General features: G+C 34.7%; 1 protein-coding gene across 1 annotated transcript in view; it reads right to left on the reverse strand.

Annotated features, from left to right (window-relative positions):
• Positions 1–18,702, reverse strand: part of LOC101959896 (tRNA (32-2'-O)-methyltransferase regulator THADA-like) — a 60,508-nt gene that overhangs the window by 5,506 nt on the left and 36,300 nt on the right. Inside the window, 7 exon segments of the mRNA XM_078036762.1 lie at positions 1,908–2,017; positions 9,096–9,253; positions 11,368–11,457; positions 11,460–11,525; positions 13,998–14,134; positions 14,411–14,546; positions 17,577–17,787. Of these exon segments, the coding sequence (XP_077892888.1) occupies positions 1,908–2,017; positions 9,096–9,253; positions 11,368–11,457; positions 11,460–11,525; positions 13,998–14,134; positions 14,411–14,546; positions 17,577–17,787 (908 nt within the window).

Consider the following 18,702-nt stretch of genomic DNA (forward strand, 5'->3'; position numbering starts at 1 on the left):
ATTTTAATACAACCAGCCCCACAACCAAAATAAATCTTACAGAATCTCACATTTGTAGGAAATTATATAATACAAAGAGTTGTTATAAAATCTATTTTATTTGCTACATACAACCAAAGCCAAAGAGATCTTTCAGGAGGGCAAATATTCTTTTTCTTATTTTAGAGATGAAGAGATAAGAAGCTAAGGAGGTTAACTTTTGTACCAGTTCACTACCAATTAACAGAATGGGTATACCAAGAAGAGCCTAAGTTACATCCCATCATTGTTTCTCTTGTCTATGACACTATGATCTGACTCAGATCAAAAACAATTGATGTCTCTCCCCATCCCTAACACAGCAAATTTACTTTCAAGGTTGATAAGAATTTGGCCTCAATCTATCTAGCTAATAACTAACCCCAGCAGCAGCAGCATCAGCAGCAGCACTACAAGAAGACTTAGTTACCTAACAATAAACCATGCTGATTCTAGCCTCTGAACGATTTTTCCTGCTTTCTTCTCCTATGCATTCAAACCTTACCCAAGCATGAACACAAATTCTATCTCCTATGAAGACCTACCAGCCTATTCTTATGGTTTTCTCTCTCTGCCATTACAACAGAACGTCAATTTCATATAGAAATTTGGCAGTTTCATCTTATTCAAGTGTGTTGGTCTAATGTTCCAGGCTGCTGTGCAAGCAGCACACCCCCATACACACGGAGAGATGCTGGATGCCTATATCCAGTGTCTGTTCTAACCAGTTGGTGCCCACGGCACACCTTTTTTTAAACATAGTGAACTTCATCCCTGCTTATTTCCCAAATGAAACCATAAATTCTTAACAGAAATCATGTCTTATAAATAAGTAGTATATTCTCCAAAATAAACACAATACAAAACACACAGCTAACATTCAATATGTATTGGTCAGCTGATTTGAAGGAATGGAAAATATTGCATTGTGAGAAAAAATATTCATAAGTCATATCTACACTGGAAACAAAAGTTTAAAAGATAACAAAATATTTTCAAGATCAGCAGTTTAATGTCAGGGACATTTTAAAAGGATTATTTAAAGATATTCTGTGCAGTCCATAACTGCCAAGATGTTTTATAAATGTTTTCACCAGGAGTGTGAAAGAAAAGTTTTAAAAATATTCAAGGAGTAGATGTCTGTTTGTAACAGCCCAAAATAAAATGTTTGCTGAAGCTACAAGGCTGGCAGAACTCTGCTTCATTTCAAAAAGTTTCTAGGCAAAAGAAATGTTTTCCTGGAAAATACTACCTTTTATTTAGAGAACACTTGCCATGAACACTTAATCATTAAGTAATTTAAGGTTTCCTCACAAGCTCTTTGGAGAAAATCTATTATATGAATGAATGAAACTACCAACACCTATGTCAAAAATACACATTTGGTTAAACATATGAAATATGCCTAAGTATTTTTCTAAGTAATGTGAAATAATCTTATCTTCTTTTTGCTCCTTTTAATTTTCTATACAACAAAATTATGAAGAAAAAGACAAAATCCTTAAGTGTTTTTCTCTGTCTGTAATACATACAAATGCAAAAACTCCAGGGCTTATTTTATTCCAAATGCCAAGTAATTTTCAAACAGACAAAGCATTCATTTTGTTCAATGAAAAGAAATAGTAATTTCAAAGCTATTTTTAGCAAAAACTTTTGAGTTGACCTCAAATCACCTTTCAATGAGAGAGCAACTTAGTATGGACATTTCACTCAATCATCTGCAGTAAATCACACAATGAGACCTAAGAAAACCATTCCTTTCAAGAATTTTGTAGCCAACTAAGTCTTTATTCTTTTCAACATCAAAAGACAAAACTAAATTATACTCCAAGCACATGGTTTATACGTTTAGTCTTTTAAAATCCTACACAAAAAGATATTTGTTTTACCTGTTTAGTATTTCAGTTAGTTTCACAAAACCAGTGTAAGCCAGTTCAAATGCTCCTCTGTGCCTGGACTGTAAAATGTGTTGTTTAAAGTAATCTCTTATTTCTTTTACCTTTAAAAAAAATTTAAAAATATTCAATTTATGCTTACATTTATATGTATATAAGTAATATAACTTAGAACCTACCCCTAGATGTCCATCCACTTAACACTTACTGTGTGACAGATGATGTTTTAAGCATTTTTATTATTATCTCATTTAATCCTCACATTCCATGAAATAAGTACATTTTATAAAATATTTTTTTTAATTGTTAGTGGACACAATGCCTTTATTTCTATTTATTTATTTTTATATGATGCTGAGGATTGAACCCAGTGCCTCACCCACACTAGGCGAGCATTCTACCACTGAGCCACAACCCCAGCCCCAGTACAATTATTATCTCTACTCCACAATGGGGAAACTGAAGTCCAGAAAAGGTAAGTACAATACACTCAGTAAACAATAACCCCCAATAACTGCCTTCCAGTCATACACTGTTAATGGCAACATAAGATTTAGTACAAAGGATATCCTAAAAAAATCAACAGTTATCACTGTGATTCAGAATCATGGGATATGCTATAATGCCAGCCAATCACTTTCCAACACACTTATTCCCCATGCAAAATCAAACAAATTTTAAACTGATTATTTAAAGAAAACACAACTAACAATTAGTTGTGATTGTGGCTTTGGTTCTTATGATGTTAAACTGGTTAGTTTGATTGGGATTTATACCATTGTATCTGGTGGCTACTGGGTTCAGAAAGTCCAGGTTTTGCACAAAACTCAGAACCAAAGCTGTTATCAGCTATCTCGTGATCCACATCTCCACAGATCTCAGTAGAGTGGAAGGCAAGTCATCCCAGGATACTTTAATCTGCTTACCCTGAAACAGCCTTCATGTCAGCAGAGTGACTAGATTAGTGTTCTGCATGTATCAGAGGTGATAGGAGGCACAAGGAGTAAAAAAGTGACCACAGGCAGCGTCTCACTTTCCTCATCTACACTTTAGGATTGTAACAGAACTTACCTCATAAGTTGTTCTGTTAGAATGAATAAATTGCCAAGTTCTGAACCAGCCCATTACCTACAATCTAATTTGGTTTGACATAAGCCTTCTGGGGTTCTAAACAGAGGGAAAGTATCCACGCTCATAGTGTTACCTGATTATGATGACCTAAGAAGTGATGTCATTAGAGAAAGAAGACTCAGAAACGAGGCCAACAAAGATCCAGAAAAGCAGTATAAAGTTAAAATTTTAAAATTCTAACACTTTCAGATCCCAAAGATTAATATATCATGTTCTTCAGTTAAAGCTTTCCTATAAACATCTAATGATTCACCTCATATCTCAATGTTACTCCTTTAATATTTTTAAAGGTCACATTATATGAGGCTAAAGGCCACAAAATAGATCTTATTTCATCTTCAAAACAGTAATTGCATAATATATTTTGAACAAAATTATCAAGACTTAAATCTAAATTCCATCCTCAAAATAGATCTGAAGCTCAATATCTAATCCTACAAAATGGGGAACAGAAGAAACACCAGTTAGCTAACTCATCACATCCATCATTTCTATTATTAGAGAAATAAAAGATTTCTATGGTGTTTCAAATCAGAGAAAATTAGAACAGGAAATCATAGAGATAGTTTCTTTCTTAATTAATTAATTCTGTTTCCCAAAATGTCACAGATATCAAAACATACTTCAGGAAAACATAATATTATTAGAAAAGTGTTTCTTTGTGGACTCAGTAATGATTTGCAATCTCCTTTAGCAGTAATTCCACTTTCATTGCTTCCTTTATCCTAACTTCCTCCAAAGGGACCTAAACCAAAAGGCATATAATAAAGACCTTAGTAGGGTTACCAGTCTTCTTAAAATTGGACCTCTGCCTTAGTTAATCCTGGCCTCAGAAATCAGAATGACATTTTAAAGAAAAAGGTGAAATAGAGTCTTTCCTCATTTTATTCTACTCTTCATCTCCCAAGAAACACACACAGATAATAACCAAGCTTATTATGAATTTTTTGCTTTTGTAGGATATATAAAATTACTGTTAATCAGAAAACAAGTACTTCTTTGGAACCCTGCAAAATGCTTAGCAGCTTAATGGCTGGGGTAGATAAAGAAGATAAAAACAAATGTCTGTCTTCAGTAGGCTTTCAGTTCGGATTGGCAGAGGAAAAATCAATATGCAGAGAGGTACCCAGTTCTAAGAAATCAAAGATCCTTCTGCACTAGAATTAGAAAAGGCTTCATGTCCAGACCTTGAACAGGATATACACACTTGGGTGGACCAAAATGGAAAGGCATAATTGACATGAGAAGAGGCTGGGAGGCTAGAATGAATGAATAAACATTTTCTAAGCACCTGTTTGACACTGAGCTAGGTCTTTTTATCTAAATGGATGCAACATAAACAAAGCTAAGGCTAGCAGACCTGAATGAATGACCTAGAGGTTTCATGCTACAAAACAGTGGATGATGGGGATGCAAGGAAGAGATGAACCCAACTACTGGGATGGAGTAGTGAGTAATGTGGTCTATGAGCAGACATAGAAGGGCCCTCCAGACATCTCCCAGCAGATACTCAGACTGGAGAACAAATTTTATTCAATCCACTTAAAAAGTAAGATTAGAGGAAGAAAAAAAATTTAATTAATTCTTAATTAAAAAGTTCTCTGAAAACTCCAACTCAATTGCCTTTCACTAGGTGCCACTGAGTTCCTATTTAAAGCTCATAAAAGCCTGTAATGGCACACACCTCTCATCACAGCCACTCGGGAGGCTAAGGCAGGAGGGTCTCTCAAGTTTGAGAATAGCCTCAGAAACTTAGGAAGACCTTGTCTCAAAATACAAGAAAAAATGTGGGGGGCAGAATAGTTCAGTGGTAGAGCACACCTGGCTCAAAAGAATCCATAAATGCCTTCTTTCTGAATGATGTATTTGCAAAATATTTTTATATAAATAGCATACATCTCAGGATTTACAAAAAAGAATTATGCTAAAAATGCAGAACAAATGGCAATGATTTCTTTTTTATTATTAAATTCAAGGGGCTGGGGCTGGCGCTCAGCAGTAGAGCACTCACCTCACATGTGTGGGGCCCTGGGTTCGATCCTCAGCACCACATAAATTTTAAAAAAAAAGGTATTGTGTCCAACTACAACTAAAATAAAACTTTACATTTTTTTAATTTTTATTTTTTTAAAGAGAGAGTGAGAGAGAAGAGAGAGAGAGAGAGAGAGAGAGAGAGAGAGAGAGAGAGAATTTTTTTAATATTTATTTTTTAGTTCTCGGCGGACACAACATCTTTGTTGGTATGTGGTGCTGAGGATCGAACCCGGGCTGCACGCATGCCAGGCGAGCGCGCTACCGTCTACCGCTTGAGCCACATCCCCAGCCCTAATTTTTTTTTAAATAAAATAAAATTAAATTAAATTCAAGTGACTGTCTTTTAATTTAGCATATCCTGCTTTTAACTTTTTATAAACTTATTTCTGCAGGCAAATTAATATGCTTTTTGTATTTATAGCATGTAAATTGCCATAGGGAAAGACAGCTACATGCTATGTCTCCAGATATCTACAATTTATCACCAGACAAATCAGGGATGCTAAATGTTCATCTAGAATATAACACCAACAAAAGTCAAATGTAAACTCACTTTTTAAAATTTACTATTTACCTATACAATAAATATAGTAGACAAATCAAGACTCATTCCATCCATAAATACATAAACCCAAGAAGATTTAAGTACAGATGGGACACTTCTATTAAGGGCACATACAGTGGTTAAGATCTGAGACTTTGAAGCCAGGAGGGTGGTGAACTAAAGCCTACTTCACAGGATGATTGTGAGAAATAAATGAGATTAAGCATATAAGCATTTAGTAGAGTACCTGGCACAGCAGCAATCAAGAAATGTCCATTTGGGGTTTTATTTGTATTTTAAAAAATAAGACTCAATTCAAGACAAAGTCACTTCTTATAACTTTGAGAATGTCAACAGTTGAGTTTCAAATTCCACTTTGGTTAAATGAGATGTTTTACAAAAGTTTATCCTCCAGTAAGATAATTAATGTTTTCAACTGTACATTCTCTACTACAGTGATTTCTTCAAAGCTGAAACATTGTTTTCCTGAATAACAACAACAAAGGCCATAGTTTTCTGGTGTTCACCTATATCTTACCAGAATGTTTATTCTTTGCTTTCTAGCAAATTCTTAATCTTGAGCCATTTTAACCATTGCCCTTTAGTCTGAATTTTTTAAATTAACTTGTCTTATGCCCCTTATTATCCTTCTAAGCTCTCTTAGGTCAGAAAAACCACAAATTATTATTTTTAATGTCCCCACCATACCCATATAGTAAGGTAGCCAATAAATAGGTGACTAAAAGATGTGGTTTCATGCTCAACTTCATTTCAAAACTTAAAAATGATAACTTCCAGCTAGGCAAGATGCCACATACCTATAATCCCAGCAAACTGAGAGGCTGAGGCAGGAAGATTGCAAGTTCAAGGCTAGCTTCAACAACTTTGTGAGGCCCGGTGCAACTTAGTGAGACCCTATGCAACTTAGTGAGAGCCTGTCTCAAAATTTAAAAAATAAATTTTAAAAAAGGTAACTTCCATGCAACACAATTCAAATTCTAAAAACTAATCTATCTTGGGCAAAATAAAATACAAAGGCAATTACTTTAAATTTACAAATGCTAATAAACATATACTTCATTTGTAGTCCATTTCAAAAAATCTAAAACCATAATGAAAAACCTAGAGGGAATATATCAACCCAGTTAGCCCTGTGCATTATGCAAGTTATAACCAAATCTAAAGTAGAAGTTCTTCTGGGCTGGGGATGTGGCTCAAGTGGTAGCGTGCTCACCTAGCTTGCATGAGGCACTGGGTTTGATTCTCAGCACCACATATAAATAAATTAAAGATATTGTATCCATCTAAAACTAAAAAATAAATATTAAAAAATAAAATAAAAATAAAGTAGAAGTTCTTCTAATAGTTGGAAATTATTTTTAATTCATGATTTCTGTGCCAACAATTACGAGTAGAGGGAAGAGCAATGAAAAATTTGCACAAAAGCTTCTTTTTAGGAATATCAGAAAAGATATGTAAATGTATTGCTACTCCAGAGGAAGTTGCTTTAAAAAATCAGTAGGCAACAAGTATCAGATATCCCATGGAAAGAGGACCAAGAAAATGTATCAAGCAAAAGTCTGTATCAGCAAAACATCAAGCTAGAAACCTAGACACACACCAACTATCCAGGAAGCTAGGCGATAAGCTAGGCGATACCTGAGGTGTGGCCAGCCATTCCAATGTAAATTACATTCTTCTCTGTCAATTATATTTTTAACTCTTAAAGGTATTAAGGACATGAGAATATTTTTAAAGAAGTAAAAATTTTTGTTTAAAAACAGTCATGTAACTAATTTCTTGATGACTTTGGATTTTCATGGACCAAATACTCCTAAACTGAGACATTTCTTTAAAGTCAGCAAGATCAAGATTAAAGTTTTCCATAGAGAGAAGTATTTCAATGTTAGAATACAATTATCACGTATATTTTTGATCCCTTGTTAAGCCATTAGTTTCTTCTCAAAACTACAGTTATCACAGAACAACACACTGGAAAAATGACTGCAGGGCATTCAAATGGAAACTAAGGTTTAACAAAAAAAAGTCAGAATTCTATTTTTATTCAAGCAAATCACCATTGGAAGTACTCTATGATTTTTAAGAGCCCGACTTTTTATTATTGTTATTGTTAGTCTGTGAGTTTTTTTACAAACATCTCTTTCATCTTAATTCAGAATTTTTACATAGTTATCCCACATAAATTCACTTACATTGCATAAAACTTTGGATGCATCAGAAAAGGTGTAAAGGCAAAATAATTTTCATAGGAAGCTCTCAGGTCTGCCTCAGGTATAGTGGAAAAAAAATGTTTCCCTTAATTTATTTTTAATACACTCCAACAACCCCCCAAAAACTATATGTTTTAACTTGTCCTTGTAAAGAGAAGATGAGAAATCAAGGCACATGTTTATTTCATAGCAAGATGGTAAACATCAGTGAAGTAATCATTAATCATAACTGATTCCTAAGCAAAGATGTTGGCATTGGCGCTACAGCCAGTTACCAGCAACCACTCCAAGTAACTCTAGAACATTAACGCCTATTTGATTTGGAGGAGAATAAGGAACATAATGCTGCCCACAGTGTACTGTTCACCTTTGCCTCTCTCCTTCCTGGGGCCTTGCAGCATCACAGGCCAGCTGTTAACCAGATGCAAGCACATGAGCCACAGAGTGTGAGAATAAAAATATTAGCATTATTTCCATGGAATGAGTCACGTGGTGATTACAGAAATAATCAGCATTAGCTTACTACAATATTTGTTTTTTTTCTTGAATGTTGTAATACCCTAGGGGAAAAAATTATCTTTATTTGAAAAAGGTTAAAAATGAAAGTATGTGTTATATATCTTTTCTGGAAAACTGTGGGAAATGGATTTGTTGAAACCATATGGAAAGGAAGAGGGAATCAATTAAAAACAGAAATCTAATAAATCTAAAATATTTCCAAATGAAATGCTTGTGGTAAACTAATTTCTTGTAAACACTGCCCTCAAGTCCTTTGAACAGTCCCAGATGGTGAACTAACTTTGTGGTCTTAAAATAAAAGTCAGTCAAAAAACCCAAAGTGACTACAACTTTATTATTGAAGTAGTAGGAAACATAAGATCCATAATCAACCAATATGTTACTTTGTATTCCTCTGCAAAATTTAAGAGAGTTGGAGAGTTTTACTAGAGAGTTTCAACTAAAATTTAAGTTTATGTATGTTAAATGGAGAAAGAGAATTAAAATAATAATATCGCAGTAAAAAGTGAGGTTAAAAACTATGCTTATATAAAAATATTCCTAAAATGCCATAGTTTTGAAATGTACTACAGGTCTAAAATCCTAAGTTATTGTGAACTATTTTTCAGTTGACAGCTGTAAAATTTTATTCAAGAAAAATTCAAACAATTTTTTAAATTTGGATCATAAATAGAAGCTTGTGATTTACATCTTGATCAAAAATGATACCTGCTGGAGCCTTACCTGATCCTCTGTTAATAATCCATCAGAAGATTCTGGCATAGACTGCATAGGTAGAAGCTCGCACAGTGTACCTAAAAGTAAAGCAACTTCCTTCATACTTCTCCAACAACACACCAGCACCATCTGAGCAGTTACATCACATGTTTTTCCTTCTTTACCTTAAGGGAAAAAAAAAACATTGCAACACTAGACACTCGGTTACTCACACCCTAGGTTTCTTAGAACAAGCTTGTTCATAATTTCCCCAAGAATAATCCATTTAAACAAACCAATTTGTTATATGTTCTATTTATTCAGGAGAAAAAAATCTAATATTTGTCAAGCATGTGCCATGAGGAGAAATCATGCTAAGTATTTTTTAATTTGTTGTTTTCAAAATCAATTTTTTAAAAAACAAAACATTCCTTCAAAACTTAAGTCTAACTTTTGGAAATTAATGAAACAAATTCTCTTTGCCTCTTTAATATCCATAAAGTATTATATGAATGACTAATAACTACACTTCTTATTTATTTTGGCAAATATGGCTGTTATATCAGTTGAGTAGAAAAGAACTTTATTTTCTATTTTTACATATTTATTTTTTCTTTCCTTTTGTTTTTTATTTATTAGTTCTAATCAGTTATACATGACAATAGAAAGCTCTTTGATTCATTGTACACAAATGGAGCAGAATTTTTTGCTTCTCTAGTTGTGTATGCAGTAGAGTTACACCATTTATGCAATCATACATGTACCTAGGGTAATGATGTCTGTCTCATTCCACTGTCTTTCCTACCCCTTTGCCCTCTTCCCTCTCCCCTTTGTCCTATCCAAAGGAAAAATCAAAGGAAAAAGCTAGGTGCATTGGTGCACACCTGTAATCCCAGCAATTTGGAAGGCTGAGGCAGGAGGCTCATAATTTCGAGGCTCAGTAACTTAGCAAGACCATGTCTCAAATAAAAATAAAAAGGGTTGGAGTTGTAGCACAATGGTAGGGCACCCCTGGGTTTGATACCTCTAGTACTGAAGAAAAATAAATTAAAGAAAAATACAAAATCTCCTTCAAGATATATTTAAATCCTATGGTCAATAAGCTACAATTACCCTGATTTACTACCTTATTCTTGCTTTAGGAATATTTTAGGAGTGTTTTTTTTTTTTTTTTGAGAGAGAGAGAGAGAGAGAGAGAGAGAGAGAGAGAGAGAGAGAAAATTTCAATATTTATTTTTCAGTTTTCGGCAGACACAACATCTTTGTTTGTATGTAGTACTAAGGATCGAACCCAGGCCGCACGCATGCCAGGCAAGCGCCCTACTACTTGAGCCACATCCCCAGTCCCTTTAAGAGTGTTTTAGTACTGACATTTTTAAAATCCAAAATAAACTTTTAAATTAAAAATACAAATTAACAAAATAATATTTATACTGTAATCCCATGTTTTTTTTTTAAAAATCCACTAAACTTAAATGATAAATATATATAAATAACATACTATAGGTATAAAAGAACATATACTAAACAGGAAAGTGGAAAAGGAAGTAATAACAGTCAGCTTTAATTTGTTTTTAATTTGTATTTATCTCTATGTTGTATGAAACTATTACAATAAGCACATAATAATAGTTTTTGTAATTTTAAAAATATAATTGCAAAGACAATTTTGTAAAACCATATCGCCACCTAGTGGAGAATGCAGAATATGTAATAAATCAAGAAACTAGTGCTTCATAGTATCACAGAAAATTCAATAGTAACAACTAATGATAAAAACAAGCCATAGAGACTGAAATTCTGGTGGCCTAATAAAACAGAGCACCTCACATTTTGATGAGTACTAAAGTTTATTTCCATTAAGGGCTGTTCTACTTTAAGAATTTGAACAGCAGATGAACCCCATTGCAAGGAAATGACTGCTGCCCCACTCAGATTCAAGGAGCAACACTGCTTGTACAGCACCTGGCCTGTCAAGAGGATTTTAGCACTCAAAAGCCTCCTGCTATACCACCTTGTATGCTGAACTGGAACACATCATTTTCTGGTTTTAAAAGTCTATAAAATTCATTCCTAAAACCAGATCATTACCAAAACCAATTTTTTAAAGAAAGACTTCATTTATTATATAAATAACATTCCATATATTTTACTATTACTTAATCACCTGGGGCTGAAACTAAAACTAAAAGATAAAGCTGTTACTTGGCATGCATGAGGACCTAAGTTCAATCCCCAGTACCATACCAAAAGAAAAGAAAAAAAAACAATGATTACATATCAACTTTACATATGTTACCTTTGATTTCTGCAGAAGTATCAATATTTGACACATGGATATTCAAGTCCTTCAAATCAAAACTATCACATTCTTTCAGTATTTGGCTTGGTTGAAGTAATCGTTAGTATCTCGTGCCTGAATCTCTTTGAGAATCACCAGTAAGCGGCTTGCTGACTCTGCAAGAAAGACACGAAACTCCAGTTCCACATCTCATGTAGATTCACTTGGGGGTACCTGCACTAAAAATTGTGTAGTTTTCAACACCTGATAATAACCTCTATTAGAAGAGACAGCGTAGGTAATGTGAAAATTATTTGTATAGAGTCTTCATGATATTTAAGTAGACTTTTTTTTTAAGCAGGGGTGCAGTGTTGGGGATTGAATCTGAGGCCTTTTGCATGCTAGGCAAATGCTCTACCACTGAGCCACATCCCCAGCCCCCTTTAAGTGTACTTTGAAAACATGGCAATTTGGGCTGAAGATATGATAAAAAATACAACCATAACCATCCACAGAACAAAGGCTGCCATTTCATTTACATTGCTTCTGTGTTGTCTTAAGAATCTCAAACACTGGGCTGAGGTTGTAGCTCAGCAGTAGAGCACTTGCCTAGCATGCAAGAGGTGCTGGGTTCAATCCTCAGCAAAATAAAGGTAAGGTGTGCTGGAGTGTGGCTCAGTGGTAAAGCGCTTGCCTGCCCTGTGTGAGGCACTGGGTTCCATCCTCAGCACCACATAAAAGTAAATAAACAAAATAAAGATACTGTGTCCATGTACAACTAAAAATATTTTTTAAATAATTAAATAAATAAAGGTTAAAAAAAGAATCTCAAACATGATGCTTATTATGTGAAAGAAGTCCAATAAATTTCAATTAATTTTAAGAGTTTGTTTCCCTATCTGCAATATAATTAAAAAATATAAATGTTAAAAATTCTTTAAAATTAACAACCAAACAGTCTTTCATAAAAATATCATGAAGACTCCATATTTGGCTTTAAATACATCATATAATATACTGCTTTCTCAGTGAGGTTTACAGTTCTAGTATTTCATTAAATTTCATTTTTACTCAATGAGCACTCACTAGATTAGGAGTAAGCTCCATGAACACAACACTTTGTACACTGCGGAGTACCAGTGCCTAGAACAGAAACTGGTTCATGGCCAAGGTTCCAATAACATGGGCTGAACAAATAAATGAATGGCTAGGTAATAAGAAGTTAGCCAAGCTCTGACTTTTTTTTAATATACACATTTTAGTTGTTGATTAACCTTTATTTTATTTATCTATTTATTTATATGTGGTGCTGAGAATCCAACCCAGGACTTCACACATGTTAGGCAAGCACTCCACCACTGAGCCATAACCTCAGCCCCCAAGCTCTGACTTTTTAAAAATACCAACAGGTAATCATGCAGAATAGATGAACAAATCAAAGAACAACTATTAGCCATACATCTATTATTTATACTTATATTTTAGGTACTGTTGGAAACATAAAAATTCAAATTGCTATCATGAAAATACAACCAATGTGTTATGCTCATTTGTCTCTTCACTGAAATTTTGTCCCAAACAAACTTCAATAGCTATGAAAAAGTAACACTAGCCCAAAAGATACCATACAAAGATGAGGAAAAATCAGAATAAAATTTCAAGAATCCTGTTCATTTATTCTATGGTTCTTGGGAGGTTTTTTCCAAGAAATTCAGAATGCATGACAGATAACATGGGGAAGAAGGGGGAAAAATAAAGACAATCAAAAGATGAGACAGAATTTTTAAAAAGTCTGTGAGCCAAAGATATTTTAAAACTCCCTACACAAAGAATTTTAGTATACCCTATAGGCTCTTTCTACAATAGGAACTGAAATATTCAAGACCTTTGATCCAAAATAATCTGGTATTTGCCTGATCCAAATATCAGCTATAAGACTACATGTTTTGGGCTGGGGCTATAGCTCAGTGGCAGAACGCTTACCTAGCATGTGTGAGGCACTGGGTTCAATCCCCAGCACCACATAAAAATAAATAATTTTCAAAAGTTAAAAAAAAGACTACTTTTTTCATGTACAAAGAAAGAAAGCTAAAACATTAACCTAAATAAATGTGTCTTAGCATCATGAACCAACACATTACTGAACTTATTATTATTTTTTTAAAAAGCCAACATTTTCCATGTAAAACACACTGCTCCAAGCCACTTTAAATATCATCCCAAGGTATTTCATTGTATGGACAGCATGTGTTCATAATATACTCAGACTCTTCCTAATAAAAGGCTCTCATCTGCATTACAAAATGCATTCACAAACTTTAACCTGAAATATAAATTTACTTCATTTTAAAGGTACACTTTATGTTTGTGCACATCTTTAATAGCCAATCTTTTTGGACTTGTTCAAGTACCCATGCATATCACAGTAGGACCTCCCAGACACTAAGCTTGGCTCCTATCCTTTCAGTAATTGTTCATTCACTGATATATTCATAATCAATAAATATTAACTAGTTTTCTTCTTCTACAGGCCTTTCTTATTTTCTCAACTTAGCTTCTATATCTCTCCAAAGGTATGATTACCAAAGAAGAGAGACAGATGATATAATAATCAAACAACAGCACTATAGCTCTCTTTGTCTGCTGACCTGAATCAGTGTCCATGGGGATGAGGCCCTCAGGGGAGGAGCTCTGAATGACCGGAGACACCACAGCAGAAAGCCTGTAGGACATGGACAGGAGTTTCTCCACCAAAAGTCTCCACTCACTCACCAACTGCAGGCTGCTGCAACAAGGACATTAGGGACACTTATATGAAAAGCAAAAAACAAATATTAATAATGGAAATTGATACATAAAAAGAGTTTAAAGAATGTGTTTCAAAATTGGGTTATACATGAAATACTTGAAACACAAAAAAGTATAAACAGATTTATAAGTCTAATTTTCTATTCTCTTTAAGGCAGCAGACTACATTCCATTCCCAGGACACACTGATAAGAGGTGAAAGCTGGGGCCTAAGTGTGCTTCTGAGAGGAGAGGCGGCTGTGGATGTTATTGCTTTAGTGGTAACTTCTGCAGGGCTCCTGTTATACAGTGAACTCACCCATACTTTGGAAACGATGCCACTGCCTGAAGCAAGGAATTTTCAGCTTGAGCTACCTCTTTCTCAAGATTTTCCATCAAGCACTTGATAACTAGAAAAAGCAAAGAGAAAACAATACCCATTTTAAAACACATTTATAAATTTATGGATAGCAAAACAGTACCCACGAAAAAAACTCAACTGAACTTCATACTTGAACCAGAAAGAGATTTTTCAAGGTTATCTGGCCCACTGCCCATTTCTAGTTAAAGATACTAGTTAAAGAACTGAGTGTCTTCCCTAATTGCCTGGATTCATTATGCATTCACTCTGAACCTCCTCTAGCTGGGGTATCAAAGCCCAGGTCCGTGTGGCATGTGCTAATTGGTAAAGAGATAACTTTTAATAACAGCTTTTGTGACACATATTTCACACACCATGCAATTCACACATTTAATGCATACAAGTCTATGGTTTTTAGTATAGTCAGAGATATAGGCATATACCACATTCTAGAACATTTTTTTATCCACCCAAAGACCTTTACCTATTTTCAGTTTCTTCCTCTCTGCACCTCTATCCTTTCTCTGCCCTCAGCAATCATAGCCTACATTTTGTTCCTATAGATTTTGCTATTCTGGACATACCACATAAGTGGAATTACACAATAAAAGGTCTTCCATAATTGGCATCTTTCACTTAGCATAACATTTTCCATGCTCACGCTGCCACATATACAGATGCTTCATTCTTTATTTCATATGGATGCATAATAGTTCACTGTATGGTCATACATTTTTATTTATCCATTTATCAGTTGATAGACATGTGAATTATTTCTACTTTTTGGCTACTATAAATAATTCTGCTATGAACATTCCTGTACAATTTTTATTTGGGCATGTTTTCATTTCTCTAGGTAAATGTCTGTTAAGGAATAAATGTTTGTGTCCCTACTCCTAACCCCTAACATACATATAGTATTTCTACTTTTATTTTAGGTACTATGGGAAATATGAAGATTTAGATTGCTATCATGATGATTCAACCAAGTATGTTATGCTCATTTGTTGCTTCTCTGAAACAGGACAATAGATTAATAAATTGTGGTAAATCTGTATAACATATACAATGCTTTCAAAATTATGTGAAACCAAATTAATGAGAATACATTGGTGGTAAATTAAAAAGGAAAACAAAATGAAAGATTAAGTAGAATAAAGAAGAGGTTTCTTCTTTTTTTTTTTTTAGGAGATGGGTGTCTCCCTGTGTTGCTCAAGGCAGGGATCCTCTTTCCTCAGCCTCTAGAGAAGCTGGGATCCCAGGTATGGGCCACTGCATCCAGCTAAGAAACTGAGGAGTTGTTTTTTTGTTTGTTTTGGGAGGTTTTTTACTATTGTTATTTTGTTTTGTTTTGTTATTCTGAGATCAAACCTGGCCTTAGGCAGGCTAAACACATTCTCTACCACTGAGCTCTACCTCTACCCCTCTTCTACTTCTTAAGCTGTCGTCACCTAACTAGTGAACAAAATTTATGAAGCTTTTCTATTTCTGTTACTTAAACCTTATTTACTCAAGTGTTCTTTGCATGTCTAAAATGAAGTTCTAATATATCTTAGGCTGGGGTTGTGGCTCAGCGGTAGAGTGCTTGCCTAGCACATACAGGGCCCTGGGTTCGATTCTCAGCACCACATAAAAGTAAGTAAAACAAAAGAAAATAAAGGTATTGTGTCCAACTACAACTAAAAAATAAATATTTTAAAAAATAAAAAAATAAAAAATAAAATATCTTAAAAGGCTTTTTGTGACGCATGCACTCCCCAGCACACCCCAATTGCAGTCCTCTTCCAGGGTCTCCTTTTGAACCTAGCCCTGAAGCAACTAAAGTTGGCAAATATCGTCTTCTATGATTCCGTCATCTCTCTGCAGACTTAAAGGCCACGTTCCCACCAGAACTACCTATACCTCCTACTTTTCTCCCACTACAGGTTTCATCATGGCCTTTTTTATCATCTTGAGAAAAATAATTTGCAACTTTCTTTCTATATCTGACCTATATCTGAGTTGCAAAATTTTTATCTAGTCAGGCACTGTGGCCCATGCCTATAAACCCAGCAGCTCAGCAGGCCAAGACAGGAGGGATGGAGAGCTCAAACCCAGCTTCAGCAACTCAGTAAAGATCCTGTCTCTAATGAAATATAAAAGGGGACTCAGTGGTTAAAGTGCTTAACCTGGTTCAATCCCTGGTACTAATATATATATATATATTTGTATCTATTCATATACCCATTACAATTCCAAAATAAAGATTTACTAGCATAAAATTAAGACTATAAATCCCAAACAAAGATTTGCTGAAAACCACTAGATCTAACCCATTTCTGAGCCAAGATTTTAGAACAGGCTATATAAAAATATAAAAGGGAAGGGAGCAGGACAGTCAATCAGAACATAAACTCCAACAGATAAGGGAACTCTGCTCTGTATAGAAATAATGAAGTTAATCTGTCTATAATGTGGTAAAATTTCTGCAGAATAAAAGAGTAGACATTTGATAGAGAAACAGGTCCTCTTTTAAAAAGTACTTTATTAGGGCTGGGGTTGTGGCTCAGAGACAGAGTGCTTGCCTAGCATGTGTGAGGCACTGGGTTCGATTCTCAGCACTGCATATATATAAATGAATAAGATAAAGGTTCATCAACATGTGAAAAATATTTTTTAAAAAAGTACTTTATTAATGGACATTTGTATTATCAATTTATTTAACAAAAATTCTCTGTTTAGAAACAAATATATAGCTGAGTTCACTGTTTATTCACAAAAAAAGGAACTGCAGGCATTTATATGCTGGTAAACCCTTAAATAAAAAAAAACACAAGTAAGGCTGGGGTTGTGGCTCAGAGGCAGAGCACTAGCCTAGTATGCGTGAGGCACTGGGTTTGAGCCTTAGCACTACATAAAAATAAAATAAAGGTATTGTGTCCACCTACATCTAAAAAATGAATGTTTAAAAAATTATAAAAAAATAACATGAGTAAATGTTTAACCATGAGATAATCTAACCAATGAATGGTGAGAGAATAAGATAATGGTTTTGATTAACAACAAAAAAGGAGCAAAAGGTCATTTCCTCAATACAAACCCATCAGTGTGTTCCTTTCCACCACGGCAGCAGATTTTTCTCCATCACCACATGCTTCCTGCTGGGGTGTAGCTACAGAAAGGGACCAGGGAAGAGCATCCTGCCAGATTAAAAAGCTCAGCAGGTAGGAGGCTGTTACGCAGTCATAGGGTTTCCTGCTTGTGCTGAGCTCCAGAGCTGCCTGGAATAAGCCTTGCAGTTTCTCAGAATCCTAGAATGAATTAGAGTCTCAGTCATTGCCATGGAAGACTTCCAAGATTTGATGGAATAACACATAATAAAAACCACAGCCTACCATATAACTAACTCAGTATGAAGATTAATTTATTTTCTCCCTGAATATGTTAGTTTTTCTTATAGCAATTGATGATAATTATTATTAGTTCAGAGATGAAGATGCTTAAAATGCTTTCAATTGGAAAATTCAACACTACAAGCTATCATTTATTCATTTATTTATTTATTTAGGTTCAAGGGATTGAAATCAAAGGCACTCAACCACTGAAGCACATGCCCAGCCCTATTTTGTATTTTATTTAGAGACAGGGTCTCATTGAGTTGCTTAGCACCTCACTTTTGCTGAGGCTGGCTTTGAAATTGTGATCCTCCTGCCTCAGCCTCTTGAGCAGCTAGGATTACAAGTGTGTGCCACCACGCCCAGCAGCTATCATTTTTTTTTTTAAACTAAAGTCTTTCTTCAGCGAAAGTGTACTTTTTCCTATAGAAATTCACTATGGCTACAGTCAAATCACCTTCGTTGTTTCTATAGAATGTAATCTTTTTCCTCACAGTTTATGTTTTACCTGGCCAAATTATATGTCTGCCCTTCTTCTCCATCCCCTTTCCCATACAGGTAGTTCAATGCAGAAAATTACAAAGCCACAGGGAGGTTACTCATTGTGAAATTCCACATATATAAGTGGGAAATGAAGTAATCAGATCAGCCTCATAAATCTTCATCTGAGCTCCCACACCTAGATCTCCTATAAATATCCACTCACATAGTCTAAAGAAGCCAGAACAAAGAATGGTTCACTGCAATAGTCATGGAAGGCCCTGGATGGACAACAGGAGTCATGGGTCCCAGTTCTAATTCAACAGCTGACAGGCCATGTGCTCACCACTC

Source organism: Ictidomys tridecemlineatus, unplaced genomic scaffold (assembly GCF_052094955.1).
Source record: "Ictidomys tridecemlineatus isolate mIctTri1 unplaced genomic scaffold, mIctTri1.hap1 Scaffold_48, whole genome shotgun sequence".
Classification (NCBI taxonomy): Eukaryota; Metazoa; Chordata; class Mammalia; order Rodentia; family Sciuridae; genus Ictidomys; species Ictidomys tridecemlineatus.